We start from the raw sequence: 14,416 nt of genomic DNA on the forward strand, positions 1-14,416 counted from the left end.
AGTATCTGTTTCCCAAAGAACAGTTACCGTTGACGACCATGCAGCTTTGCTAGAATGAAAGGATAATTAAATGGACACCTTAGATGCAAAGAGGCGTTGATATACTTCATTGGGGACATGTTGAAAATGTGTGCCCCGACCGGGACTCGAACCCGGGATATCCTGCTTACATGGCAGACGCTCTATCTATCTTTACATTTACCTTAAGCAGTTTAGGGAAACCTCTGAAGAAATTAAATCTTGATAACTGGTCGGGGTTTGAACAGCCGATCTCTTGAATACAAGTGCAATGCCTTACTACTGCGTCACCTCACTTGCTTTAAATGATTTAAGGTAAAAGAGGAAAACTTAAATCACGATGGGTGAATGGGATTTGAGTCTCGCTTCTCCTCAGTACGACAAGAAGAACGAAAAGAAGGAAGATATCTAAAGTTACGTCGACGCCGAAGACAGCAGAGGTGGAAGACATGCTTCAATGTTTATGGAGAAAACCGGAAATTTGACGTTGGATGACCAAAAAGGGACGTGAGGCCTGTTCACCCCGAATTTGATTCTTGTGTCTTAATCGCAATTTTTGCTCACTCCGCAACAATCAAGTAGGCTACAGGTAATTCGAAGATATTGATAACATCATTTAACTGAAGTAAACGGTTGTCTTCCATTGTATAATGAATGTTTGTCGCGTCTCTGGATAGCGCTGTACTTACGAAAGTATTAGCAGATGGTCGGTGCAGACTATACGAAATAACGGCCCCGGCCGGAGTGGTCGAGCGGTTCTAGGCGCTACATTCTGGAGCCGAGCGACCGCTACGGTCGCAGGTTCGAATCCTGCCTCGGGCATGGATGGGTGTGATGTCCTTAGGTTAGTTAGGTTTAAGTAGTTCTAAGTTCTAGGGGACTGATGACCACAGCAGTTAAGTCCCATAGTGATCAGAGCCATTTGAACCTTTTTTTGAAATAACGGCACTGTTGATAATAACGGGTCCGCCTTACTGGGAAGTTAAACATGGTGCTTTTCGAGGGGAGTGAACTTTGTGTCTGCACTAGATACTACTGTCCATTCTCTCATCACGATAACTAACAACAGAATCACACGATTCCTATACAGACACCCAACGTGGTCATTTAGCAGTAAACAGTTAGTCGTACTGTTTTAGAGCATGGAAAAATAATTTTAGGATAGTAGAGCAATAGTAGTGGTTGCGAAGGGCGTGAGACAGGGTTGTAGCTTATCCCCGATGTTATTCAATCTGTATTTTGAACAAGCAGTAAAGAAAAAAAATATGGAGTAGGAATTAAACTCCATGGAGAAGAAATAAAAACTTTGAGGTTTGCCGATTACATTGTAATTCTGTCAGAGACAGCAAACGGCTTGGAAGAGCAGTTAAACGGAATTGACAGTGTCTTGAAAGGAGGATATAAGATGAACATCAACAAAAGAAAACGAGGATAATGGAATGTAGTCGAATTATGTCGGGCGATGCTAAGGGAATTAGATTACGAAATGACACACTTAAAATAGCAGATGATTTTTCTATTTGGGGAGCAAAATAACTTATGGAGGTCGAAATAGAAAGGATATAAAATGTAGACTGGCAATGGCAAGGAAAGCGTTTCTGAAGAAGAGAAATTTATTAACATCGAGTATAGATTTAACTGTCAGGAAGTTGTTTCTGAAAGTATTTGTATGGAGTGTAGCCATGTATGGAAGTGAAAATGGACGATAAATAGTTTGGACAAGAAGAGAATAGAAGCTTTCGAAATGTGGTGCTACAGAAGAATGCTGAAGATTAGATGGTAGATCACATAACTAATGAGGAGCTGTTGGATAGAGTTGGGGAGAAGAGAAATTTGTGGCACAACTTGACTAGAAGAAGGGATCGGTTGGTAGGACATGTTCTGAGGCATCAAGGGATCACAAATTTAGGATTGGAGGGCAGCGTGGTGGGTAAAAATCGTAGAGGGAGACCAAGAGATGAATACACTAAGCAGATTCAGAAGGATGTAGGTTGCAGTAAGTACTGGGAGATGAAGAAGATTGCAAAGGATAGAGTAGCATGGAGAGCTGCATCAAACCACAACAACAGCAATAATCATGATGCTTAAAATTCACTGCGTATGAAAAAGTAAGGAAATGTTCATTTGAATTTAGAATATACAATTCATAGAGAGAATGTTCTGCTACGTAATGTTATAAGATTGACATATCACGTACAATAAAACGCGATACTGTCACGTAACTTAAAATAACTGTTGATTTTGTTAAAACAGTGCAACTCTACACGTTGTACAAGCCTTTGGATGGCACGAGATCCTAAACTGAGAACGGTGAGGTAAGAAGCTAACTGACATAAACAACTTACAGCTTACACCGTCTCACAGCAGGTCCTCTAAAGTGGCGACAGACCCTGTCCTCAACCCATCCATTGCGATGTTGCAAAAAATTTTGCCGCGCCGTATTCAAACCATCACGACAAAGGCCTTGTTCGTAAAATACGCAACCTGTAGGGAGTTCGGCAGTGCAGTACTGCCCTGGATAATCCCATAAGAGAACCCAACTCTGTGTTCAAAATCATTTCTTGACCACACTGCCTGTAATCTTCGTTTATGAAAGGGATGTAACTCTACCACCACCCACCACACTGTGTTCCTCAAAGTGTGTACTTCACGGGCAAGTTGACGAATGCCTAGTGATGAATCTCCTACCTCAAGGTTTAGCACTATCTTTGCGAATTCTATGTGCGAACAATTCTTTGTCGCCAAACTTGACCACTTCTACTGGCCTAACAACTCGGCTATTCGTACTTTTCCATCCTAAGAGATCATTGTCTACAATGTGGGTAGTGTCTATTGCTAAACTTTCCAGCGCTACAGCCTGCTATAGCGTATGCACTGCCGACAAAAAAAGTGAAGTATGCGGAAGGGAAAAAGCTAAATGAAACTTCACGGATGGAGGGGGTATATGATATTATTTCACTGATTACAAAATCGAGTCAAATTTACAAAGGACTCCGCAGTATGATGATGTATCTCAACTGGCGTGGAAGCACACACTGATTCTGTTGTACGAGGTGCATTCAAGTTCTAAGGCCTCCGATTTTTTTTCTCCGGACTGGAAAGAGATAGAAACATGCGCATTGTTTTAAAATGAGGCCGCGTTCATTGTCAATACGTCCCAGAGATGCCAGCACCGTACGGCAGATGGAATTTTACCGCCAGCGGCGAGAATGAGAACTGTTTTAAATACTTAAAATGGCGACGTTTTCCTTACTTGAACAGCGTGCAATCATTCGCTTTCTGAATTTGCGTGGTGTGAAACCAATTGAAATTCATCGACAGTTGAAGGAGATATGTGGTGATAGAGTTATGGATGTGTCGAAAGTGCGTTCGTGGGTGCGACAGTTTAATGAAGGCAGAACATCGTGTGACAACAAACCGAAACAACCTTGGGCTCGCACAAGGCGGTCTGACGACATGATCGAGAAAGTGGAGAAAATTGTTTTGGGGGATCGCCGAATGACTGTTGAACAGATCGCCTCCAGAGTTGGCATTTCTGTGGGTTCTGTGCACACAATCCTGCATGACGACCTGAAAATGCGAAAAGTGTCATCCAGGTGGGTGCCACGAATGCTGACGGACGACCACATGGCTGCCCGTGTGGCGTGTTGCCAAGCAATGTTGACGCGCAACAACAGCATGAATGGGACTTTCTTTTCGTCGGTTGTGACAATGGATGAGACGTGGATGCCATTTTTCAATCCAGAAACAAATCGCCAGTCAGCTCAATGGAAGCACACAGATTCACCGCCACCAAAAAAATTTCGGGTAACCGCCGGTGCTGAAAAAATGATGGTGTCCATGTTCTGGGACAGCGAGGGTGTAGTCTTTACTCATTGCGTTCCAAAGAGCACTACGGTAACAGGTGCATCCTACGAAAATGTTTTGAAGAACAAATTCCTTCCTGCACTGCAACAAAAACGTCCGGGGAGGGCTGCGCGTGTGCTGTTTCACCAAGACAACCACCCGCACATCGAGCTAACGTTACGCAATAGTTTCTTCGTGATAACAACTTTGAAGTGATTCCTCATGCTCCCTACTCACCTGACCTGGCTCCTAGTGACTTTTGGCTTTTTCCAACAATGAAAGACACTCTCCGTGGCCGCACATTCACGAGCCGTGCTCCTATTGCCTCAGCGATTTTCCAGTGGTCAAAACAGACTCCTAAAGAAGCCTTCGCCGCTGCCATGGAACCATGGCGTCAGCGTTGTGAAAAATGTGTACGTCTGCAGGGCGATTACGTCGAGAAGTAACGCCAGTTTCATCGATTTCGGGTGAGCAGTTAATTAGAAAAAAAAATTGGAGGCCTTAGAACTTGAATGCACCTCGTAAATGGCTATCATAAATCCGACGCGTCTTCCCCTGAGCAAGCGGGCCCACAATTATTGTAACTGTACCTTGATATTCCGGATACTTGCGCAGGGTCAGAGTTGACGTCCGAGCTGTCCGAGCTGGGCCCACAAATGTTCCTATCGGGGACAAAACTGTGGATTTTCCTGACTAAAGGAGTACCTCAACATCACGCAGACAGTTCGTAGAGGCGCACTGCGTGAGCTAACGAACATTCTCGTGTTAAAAAATGGCACCACGGTACTGTAGCGTGAGAAGTAACACACGAGGACGCGGACTGTCCGTGACGTCACGTTGTGGCGTGAGAGTTCCCTCAGTCACTGCCAGCCGCGACTTGATGTCACAACCAATGGCTCATGCACCAGGGCGCCAGCATTAACGTCGCTATGCCTCTCCAGAGAACTGGAAGAACTTGTCATCTTCCCAAGTCGCCGCCATACTTGACGACGATAGTCATCCGGGATCGTGCAGAACACTGTGTGACGCCATTTCGTCAGCAGCTCATGCTCAGCTGTCAGCTGTTTGTTTGTGGTGTTAACGGCAGCCTACGCATGCGACGGTAATTCCCTAGACCGGCTGCTGCTAGACTCCGAATAATCGTATGGGATGACACAAAATGTTTCAAGGGTCCATTGCTTGTTCTCAGAGAGCAGGCTCATAAAGGTTTATGTTGTGCTTGGTGTACAGTACGGCGATCTTCCCTTGTGGTCCTGGCCGGCCGGCGTGGCCGAGCGGTTCTAGGCGCTACAGTCTGGAGCCGCGCGACCGCTACGGTCGCAGGTTCGAATCCTGCCTAGGTCATGGATGTGTGTGATGTCCTTAGGTTAGTTAGGTTCAAGTAGTTCTAAGTTCTAGGGGACTGATGACCTGAGCAGTTAAGTCCCATAGTGCTGAGAGCCATTTGAACCATTTTTGAACCTTGTGGTCCTCAGATGTGATTAATTGAAACCTTTACGAAGCGTCTGGTCCTCACGTACCTACACAATCCAGCATCGGGCCGTTGTCACATCCGAATGCCACAAAACTCTGGATAATTCTCGATTCGATTGAGACTAAAGTGAGATCTATTTCAACCTCTTGTCAGTTGCTGGTAAGCCTGTCTAATACACGTATGCGACGTGTATCTTTCACTGAGATCTCTCGGCATCTGACGCTTATAGAGTGTGTTTCACAGTTCACATTGCACACTTCTAGAGGTTGTGGAGGGGACAAAGTAGATCAAGAACCCATATCCAGAAACGTCATCCGACGACGCTACAGAGCGCCAAAGTCATAGGCGCCAAAGCCTGTAAATATAAGTATACACAGGGTGAGTCCGTGAAGATGGGTTAGCACACTAGACTCGCATTCGGGAGGACGACGGTTCAATCCCCCGTTCAATCCCGCGTCCGGCCATCCTGATTTAGGTTTTCCGTGATTTCCCTAAATCACCCCAGGCAAATGACGGGATGGTTCCTCTGAAAGGGCACGGCCGACTTCCTTTCTCGTCCCTCCCTAATCCGATGAGACCGATGACCTCGCTGTCTGCTCTCCTCCCTCAAAACAACCCAACCCATAAAGATCTTGCAAACTTTCAAGGATGATGGAGACGGATAAATGTATCTATTTGAAGTAAGGATCCCTCTTTCCGAAATGAACGGGTCGAAAGTTACAAGTGAAAATCATTGTCATATCTCTGACAGTGGAACACATGTAGCGGTAGTGTTGTTGCTATGACTGTAGGTTAGGCAACTTTCAGAGGGGGTCGTATGGACCAGGACAAAAAAAAATCTATGGGCTCTAAAATGCATACTTCAACAGCTCTGAGCACTCGTTCAATAGAAGAGAGATGTTTCACACTAACGAAGATAAACAAGTGCTCACAGCTCCTCACGTACGCATTTTAGAGCCCCTGTTTACTAGACCTTTTCTTCTTATCTCGGTCCATACTTCCCTTCTGAAAGCTGCATGCATTACATTCTTAGCAAAAACAGTACCGGTACATTTATTCCACTATAGAGATAACAGAATGATTTCGCATGTAACTTTCGCCTCGTTCGTTTCCGAACCGGGTACCCTAACCGCAAACTGACACATTTATCTGCTTCCACCCTCCTTGAAATTTTGTAACAACTTCACGGAATCACCCCTTATATACAAAAGTTAACGGCACCGGCTCCTATGGCTCTGGCGTTCTGTAGCGTTGTTGGATGACGTTTCCGGACGTCGGTTCCCATGTAAAACTTGATCTACTAAGTTTCGTCTACAACCTCTAAAAGTGTGTAACATGAATTGTGTATCACCCAGGGATCCTGTCAGGCCGGATAACGACACTAAACACGAACAACACTAACGCACGCTGTTCGCCTTTCTACCAGACACAGAGAGTTGCATCTCTAACCATTTACATACCTGTCATTGGCAGCGTACATGTACGAAGTTACACTGACATGTGACCACGTGTTCTGGCTGTTTCACTTCCTTCATCAGACAGTGCATTTAAGTGCACACCTGCACGTTGCTGATACAAAAAAAGTTGTATTCCTACATAAGTGTTCTTGGAGGCAAACATTAGCGATTCCTTGCATCAGCATTCGACGTTACTTGAAACTAAGTTGCGTCTTGCGAATGTAAAAAGAACGTGTGTTACATTGTGACGCGGAAAAACACACGCGCTACTCAGTAGACATGAATTGAGACAACAGTGTAGCTGCGTTGCAGAGTATGGACATTTTCATCAGGATTTAAGACCAATTCGTGATTTAATTTTTTACGACTGATGCCGAATTGTTGATGTAGTAAGTTAAGCGTAACTCTGATTGTGTAAAATCTTCTCAGGCTTCAGACGTGTGAAGATTGTTATAGGTCCATGTGCTTTCGGTCGAGAGACGCTTAGTTATTGTCAAGTGGTTGCCGACTGCCACATGTATGTGTTTTTAATGCATTTCATTCTCTAGTGCTAAACGTAGAACGCGTTGGTTCAATTCTGACCCGCCGTCTTTTGAAACAAATATCAGGCGAGGTTTTATTAGGGCACAGGGAGTCGCAGTTGGGAATAAATGGGAGGGAATTTCCAGTACTGGAATCTGCCGTACAAGAAATTTAAACCTCCTTAAGACCTTAGTTAGCAACGGGGAAGGAAATAGTTTTTAATTCTGATTCTGGGACAACAATGTCCAGACAAAAATATGAAAGTCTAGTTTATGCGTGCTTCTGTTTGTTTATGTGTATACACTGATCACTTGCCCCCTATGACCAGTGTGCCTGTGTCCCAACTATGGCAGCCCTCGACCGTAAAAAGAAGTCGTAGGGGTTGTGACGTACTGCACCTGCACGCAGCTTTGGCCTTTTCGCGAAAAAAGCTCGTAGAAATACAGGCTGTACCAAAAGTACCATCCCCCCCCCCCCCCCATCTAACTGTGTACTAATCGCTTTTTCCTGATGTTGATTTGTGAGAAGAATGGCTGATGAATCCAGTTACACCCTGGAACAACGAGTCGTCATGAGTAATTGGGTTTATGAACGACCTCACTCTGGGAAAACACAGAGAGATTCGAAATGATTTCACCATTAGATTTAATATGATGGCGCCGTCGAAACCAACACATTACGTTAGGAGAAGAAAATGCTTGAAGCTGGTTCAGAAAAAGACAGGCCACGCTCTGGAAGAGCGAGAAGGAGAGCAGACACATATGCGGAAGTTGCAGCGTCAGTGGAACGTTTGCCGAAAATGTTGCTACGCAAGCGATCACTGGATATGAAAATCTCATTAAAGTCTTTACGGCTACATAAGCGAACAGAGTTAAACTTAAAACCATTCAGGTCCTCGTTTGCGAATGAACTTAGAGATCAAGACTTGAAAAATCGACGTGAGGCTTCATCTCGGTTACTGGAGGTGTTCAACCCAATTCCCAAACGTACCATGAAAATTACGGATTGCACACAGATCACCTGCAGTAAACAGTGGTAATCTGATGGTACACACTCCTCTTATCAGGTCCGTGCTGTTGAAAGAACATTTAGCACGGATGTAAACAGCGTAGAGGGAGTGTAATAAGATTTTTGGAGCAGCCTATTCAAATGACCATTCGACGCGGATGGAGTTGTGGAAGAGTTTCTTCTACATCTACATAAACACTCCGCAAGCCACCGTGAGGTGCACGGTGGGGGATATCTTGTTTCACTAATCGTCATTTCCCTTCTTGTTCAAGTCGCAGATGGTGGAGGAAGAAACGACTGTCTACTTGACTCCGTCCGTGCCGTAATTTCTCTTATCTGGCCTTTGCGGTCCTTAAACGAAATATGCATTGGCGGCAACAGAATAGTTCTGCTGTCAGCCACAAACGTCGGTTCTCTAAATTTTCTCGCCGGCCAGGTGGCCGAGCGGTTCTAGGCGTTTCAGTTCGGAACCGTGCGAATGATACGATCGCAGGTTCGAATCCTATCTCGGTCGTGGATGTGTGTGATGTCCTTAGGTTAGTTAGGTTTAAGTTGTTCTAAGTTCTAGGGCCTCATGGCCTCAGATGTTAAGTCCCATAGTGCTCAGAGCCATTTGAACCATGTGCGAAATTTTCTCAGTAGTGTTTCGCGAAAGGAACGTCGTCTTCCCTCCAGGCATTCCCATTTGAGTTCACGGAGCATTTCCGTAATACTGGCGTGTTGACCGAACCTACCGGTAACAAATCTACCAACACGCCACTGAATTGCTTCAACGTTTTCCTCAAATCGACACGGTGGGGAACCCAAACACTCGAGGAGTACTCGAGAACGGACCGCACTAGTGCTGTGTACGCGGTCTCGCTTATAGGTGAACTTCACTTTCCTAGAATTCTCATGATAAACCAAAGTCTACAATTATCCTTCCCTTAAAACGACCTTAGATGCTCGCTCCATTACACATCGGTTTGCAATGCTACGCCCAGATATTTGATCGAACTGAGTGTGACACGCAGCACAGTACTAATTCTGTAGTGGAATCTTAGAGGATTGTTTTTCCTACTCACGTGCGTTAACTTACAGTTGTTTTCTATATTTACAGCAAGCTGCCATTCATCACAACAAACAGAAATTCTCTCTAATCCATCTTGTATACTCATACAGTCACTCACTGCAGCATCATCAGCTAACAGCCGCAAATTGCTCCTCACACAGTGCGTCAGATCATTGATGCACACAGAGAACAAGAACGGTCCTATCTTACTTTCCTGGTGCACTCCTGACGATAATACTGTGTCTGATGAACATCTCCGCGAGACCATGTACTCACACAGTTACTTTTACTGCTCGGATGACGAGTTGAAAGCAGCTATTGTTGTTGTGGACCTCAGTCCGAAGACTGGTTTGATGCAGCTCTCCATGCTACTCTATCCTGTGCAAGCCTCTTCATGTCCGGAAAACTACTGCAACCTACATACTTTTGAATTTGCTTACTGTATTCATCTCATTGTCTCCCTCTACGATTTTTTACCCCCAACGCTTCCCTCCAATACTAAGTTGGTGATCCCTTGATGTCTAAGAATGAGTCCTATCAACCGATCCGTTCTGCTTAGTCAGGTTGTGTCACAAATTTCTCTTCTCATCAATTCTATTCAGTACCTCCTCATTAGCTACGTGGTCTACCCATCTAATCTTCAGCATCCTTCTGTAGCATCACATTTCGAAAGCTTATATTCTCTTCTTGCCTAAACTGTTTATTGACCATGTTCCAATTCCATACATGGCTACATTGCATACAAATCCTTCAAGAAAAGACTTTCTGACAATGAAATCTGTATTCAATGTTAACAAATTTCTCTTCTTAAGAAACACTTTTCTTGACATTGCAAGTCTACATTTTGTGTCTTCGATACTTCGACCATCACCCGTTATTTTACTACCCAAGCAGCAATTGTAAAGTACTACTTTAACTGTCTCGTTTCCTAGCCTAATTCCCTCCACTTCACCTGATTTAATTCGACTACGATCCATTATCCTTTTTTCTTTTGTTGACATATATCCACATTTCAAGACACTGTCCATTCCGTTCAACTGCTCTTCCAAGTCCTTTTCTGTCTCTGGTAGAATTAAAATGTCGTCGGAAAAACCTCAAAGTCTTATTTCTTCTCCCTTAACGTTAATTCCTTCTCCAATTTTTTCATTGGTTTCTTTTACTGCCTGCCCAGCGTACAGATTGAATAACATCAGGTATAGGCTACATCTCTGTCTCACTGCCTTCTCAATCATTGCTTCCTTTTCATCCCCTTCGACTCTTTTAACTACAAACTGCCGTCTGGTTTCTGTAAAGGTGTAAATAGCCTTTCGCTCCTTGTATTTTACCCCTGATACCTTCGGAATTTCAAAGAGTGTATTCCAGTCAACATTGTCACAACTTTTACGTAGGTCTGCAACTACTACGAACGTAGGTTTGGCTTTCCTTACGCTATCTTTTAAGATAAGTCGTAGGGTCAATATTGCCTCGCGTGTTCATACATTTCTCCGGAATCGAAAACTGATCTTCCCCGAGATCGGCTTCTACCAGTTTTTCTGTTCTTCTGTAAACAATTCGTGTTAGTATTTTGCACCCACGAATTAACTGATAGTTCGGTAATATTCACACCTCTCAGCACTTGTTTCCCTTGGAATTGGAAGTACTACATTCTTCTTTATGGCTGAAGGTATTTCGCCTGTCTCATACATCTTGCACATAAGATGGAAGAGTTTTGTCTCTTGACATAGACTACTGGCCATTAAAATTGCTACAACAAGAAGAAATGCAGATGACAAATGGGTATTCGTTGGACAAATATATTATACTAGAACTGACATGTGATTACATTTTCACGCAATTTGGGTGGATAGCTCGTGAGAAATCAGTACCCAGAACAACCACCTCTTGCCCTAATAACGGCCTTAATGCGCCTGGGCATTGAGTGAAACAGAGCTTGGAGGGGGTGTACAGGTACAGCTGCCCATGTAGCTTCAACACGATACCACAGTTCATCAAGAATAGTGACTGGCGTATTGTGACGAGCCAGTTGCTCGGCCGCCAATGACCAGGCGTTTTCAGTTGGTGAGAGATGTGGAGAATGTGCTGGCCAGGGCAGCAGTGGAACATTTCTGTATCCAGAAAGGCCCATACAGGACCTGCAACATGCGGTCGTGCATTATCCTGCTGAAATGTAGGGTTTCACAGGGATCAAATCAAGGGTACAGCCACGGGTCGTAACACATCTGAAATGTAACGTCCACTGTTCAAAGCGCCGTCAATGTGAACAAGAGGTGACCGAGACCCGTGTGAACAAGAGGTGACCGAGACGCGTAACCTATTGCGCTCGCATACCATCACGCCGGGTGATACGCCAGAATGGCGATGACGAATACACGCTTCCAATGTGCGTTCACCGCGATGTCGCCAAACACGGATGCCACCATCACGATACTTTCAACAGAACCTGGATTCATCCGAAAAAATAACGTTTTGCCATTCGTGCACCCAGGTTCGTCGTTGAGTACACCATCGCAGGCGCTCCTGTCTGTGATGCAGCGTCAAGGGTAACCGCTGCCATGGCCTCCGAGCTGATAGTCCATACTGCTGGAAACATCGTCGAACTGTTGGTGCCGATGGTTGTTGTCTTGCAAACGTCCCAATCTGTTGACTTAGGGATCGAGACGAGGCTGCACAACCCGTTACAGCCATGTGGTTAAGTCGCCTGTCATGTCGACTGCTAGTGATACGAGGCCGTTGGGATGCAGCACAGCGTTCCGTATTACCCTCCTGAACACACCGATTCCATGTTATGCTAGGAGTCATTGGATCTCGAACAATGCGAGCAGCAATATCGCGATACGATAAACCGCAATCACGATAGGCTACAATCCGACCGTTATCAAAGTCGGAAACGTGATGGTACACATTTCTCTTCCTTAGAAGAGGCATCACAACAACGTTTCACCAGGCAACGCCGGTCAACTGCAGTTTATGTATGAAAAATCGGTTGGAAACTTTCCTCATGTCAGCACGTTGTAGGTGTCGCCACCGGCGCCAATCTTGTGTGAATGCTCTGAAAAGCTAATCATTTGCATATCACAGCATCTTCTTCCTGTCGGTTAAATTTCGCGTCTGTAGCACGTCATTTTTGTGGTGTAGCAATTTTAATGGCCAGTAGTGTATATAGAGAGTGCGTTAGGTAGTGGAGCAGCAGTGAGGAAGCGCTGTGTGTGAGTACCTGGTGCTGTCCGCCGGCGTGGCCGCGGATCAGCGGCAGGATGGGGTCCGCGACGGCGCTCACCAGGCACGGGTCCTCGTCGCGCGGCAGCCGCCACGACGTCGCCGCCACCTTCTTCGGCCTGCCACACACACACGCCAACGTCACAAACTGCTCCGTACCCACAGCAGTGCCCATTCAGAAATATTGAGTGCCGCAAGCAGTCACGATCGAAGTCATAACGTGCAGGTAGAGCAGATGTAGCGAGGGGGCAAAGAAGCAAGCAGTTATTCGCTGAACTTGGGACTTGCACATATTCGAAAACCACCTACAGATTGTTAGTGAGCAACAGGAGCCACCGGCATATTCTTTCAAAATTGACCATTGCATTTCATATCCCAGGCATTGCTACACCCACTTTTTTGTATGAGCTGGTCTACACCGAGGTGACGAAAGTCATGGGATACCTACTAATATCATTTTGGCCGACATCCTTTTGCTCGGTGGCATTGACTGAACAAGCCGTTGGAAGTCCCCTGCACAAATACTGAACTATGTTGCCCTTTAGTCGTCCATAATTGAGGAAGTGTTGCCAGTGCAGAATTTTGTGCGCGAACTGACCGCTCGATTATGTCCCATAAATGTTCTGTTGGGTGGTCGTGGTGGCCACATCATTCGCTTCAACAGTCCAGAATGTTCTTGAAACCAATCGTGAACAACTGTGGCTTGATGAAATGGCCCACTGCCATCCATAGAAATTCCATTATTCTTTGTGAATATGTCATTCACGAATGGCTGCAAATGGTCTTAGCTGATTCAGTTGAACCGGAGGACCTGTCCATTTCATGCAAATACAGTCCACGCTGTTATGGAGCCCCACCAGCTTGCACAGTGCCTCGTTGACAACTTGGGTCCATGGCTTCGTGGGGCGCTGCAGTCATAGACTGTGCGGCTTGTCCTGGTGGAGGTTCGAATCCTCCCTCAGGCATGGGTGTGTGTGTTTGTCCTTAGGATAATTTAGGTTAAGTAGTGTGTAAGCTTAGGGACTGATGACCTTGGCAGTTAAGTCCCATAAGATTTCACACACATCCGAACATTTTTTTTGCTTCGTAGCGTCTGCGCCACACTCGTCACTACCATCAGTTCTTATCAACTGAAATTGGGGCTTATCTGACCTGGCTACAGTTTTCCAGTCGTCTAGAGTCCAACTGATATGGCCACGAACCCAGGAGAGGCGCTATAGGTGATGTCGCGCTGTTAGCAAAGGAACTAGAGTCGGCCATTTGCTGTTATATCCTATTAAAGACGAATGTCACAGCACCGTCGTAACGGATATGTGCGCCGTACTTCCCACATTGATTTCAGCGATTATAGCGCGCAGTGATTGTGTGTTAGACACTGCGGTGTCTCTGTTAAGAGGTAATGCCTGGAATTTGGTATTGTAGGACACTCTTGACACTGTGAATCTCGGAATATTGAATTCCCTAATGACTTCCGAAATGGAATGTCCTATGCATCTACCTCCAACTACCATGCCACGTTCATAGTTTGTTGATTCCCATCGAGTGGACATAATAACATCGGAAACCTTTTCACATGTATTACCTGACTACAGACAACAGCTCCACCAGTGGAATGCCCTTTTGTACCTTATGTGCACAATACTACCACCATCTCGAAAAGTACAGATCGCTATCCCATGACCTTGGTCACCTGAGTGTATTCTACCGAACAAGACAGAAATAGCACCAATAACAATGTATGTCTTCTGAAACACCTCATACAAGATAGTAAATGTGATGAGGAAGATACAGTCAGAATTTGTATAGGTAAAAGAAGAAAATTAT

General features: G+C 45.2%; 1 protein-coding gene across 1 annotated transcript in view; it reads right to left on the reverse strand.

Moving 5' to 3' along the window:
• Positions 1-14,416, reverse strand: part of LOC126474359 (uncharacterized) — a gene marked incomplete at its 5' end in the record, with an annotated part of 148,035 nt that overhangs the window by 26,815 nt on the left and 106,804 nt on the right. Inside the window, one exon of the mRNA XM_050101826.1 lies at positions 12,591-12,711. Coding sequence (XP_049957783.1) covers positions 12,591-12,711 — 121 coding nt within the window. The remainder of the gene's footprint in view (positions 1-12,590; positions 12,712-14,416) is intronic.

The sequence above is a fragment of the Schistocerca serialis genome, chromosome 4 (genome assembly GCF_023864345.2).
Source record: "Schistocerca serialis cubense isolate TAMUIC-IGC-003099 chromosome 4, iqSchSeri2.2, whole genome shotgun sequence".
Taxonomy (NCBI): Eukaryota; Metazoa; Arthropoda; class Insecta; order Orthoptera; family Acrididae; genus Schistocerca; species Schistocerca serialis.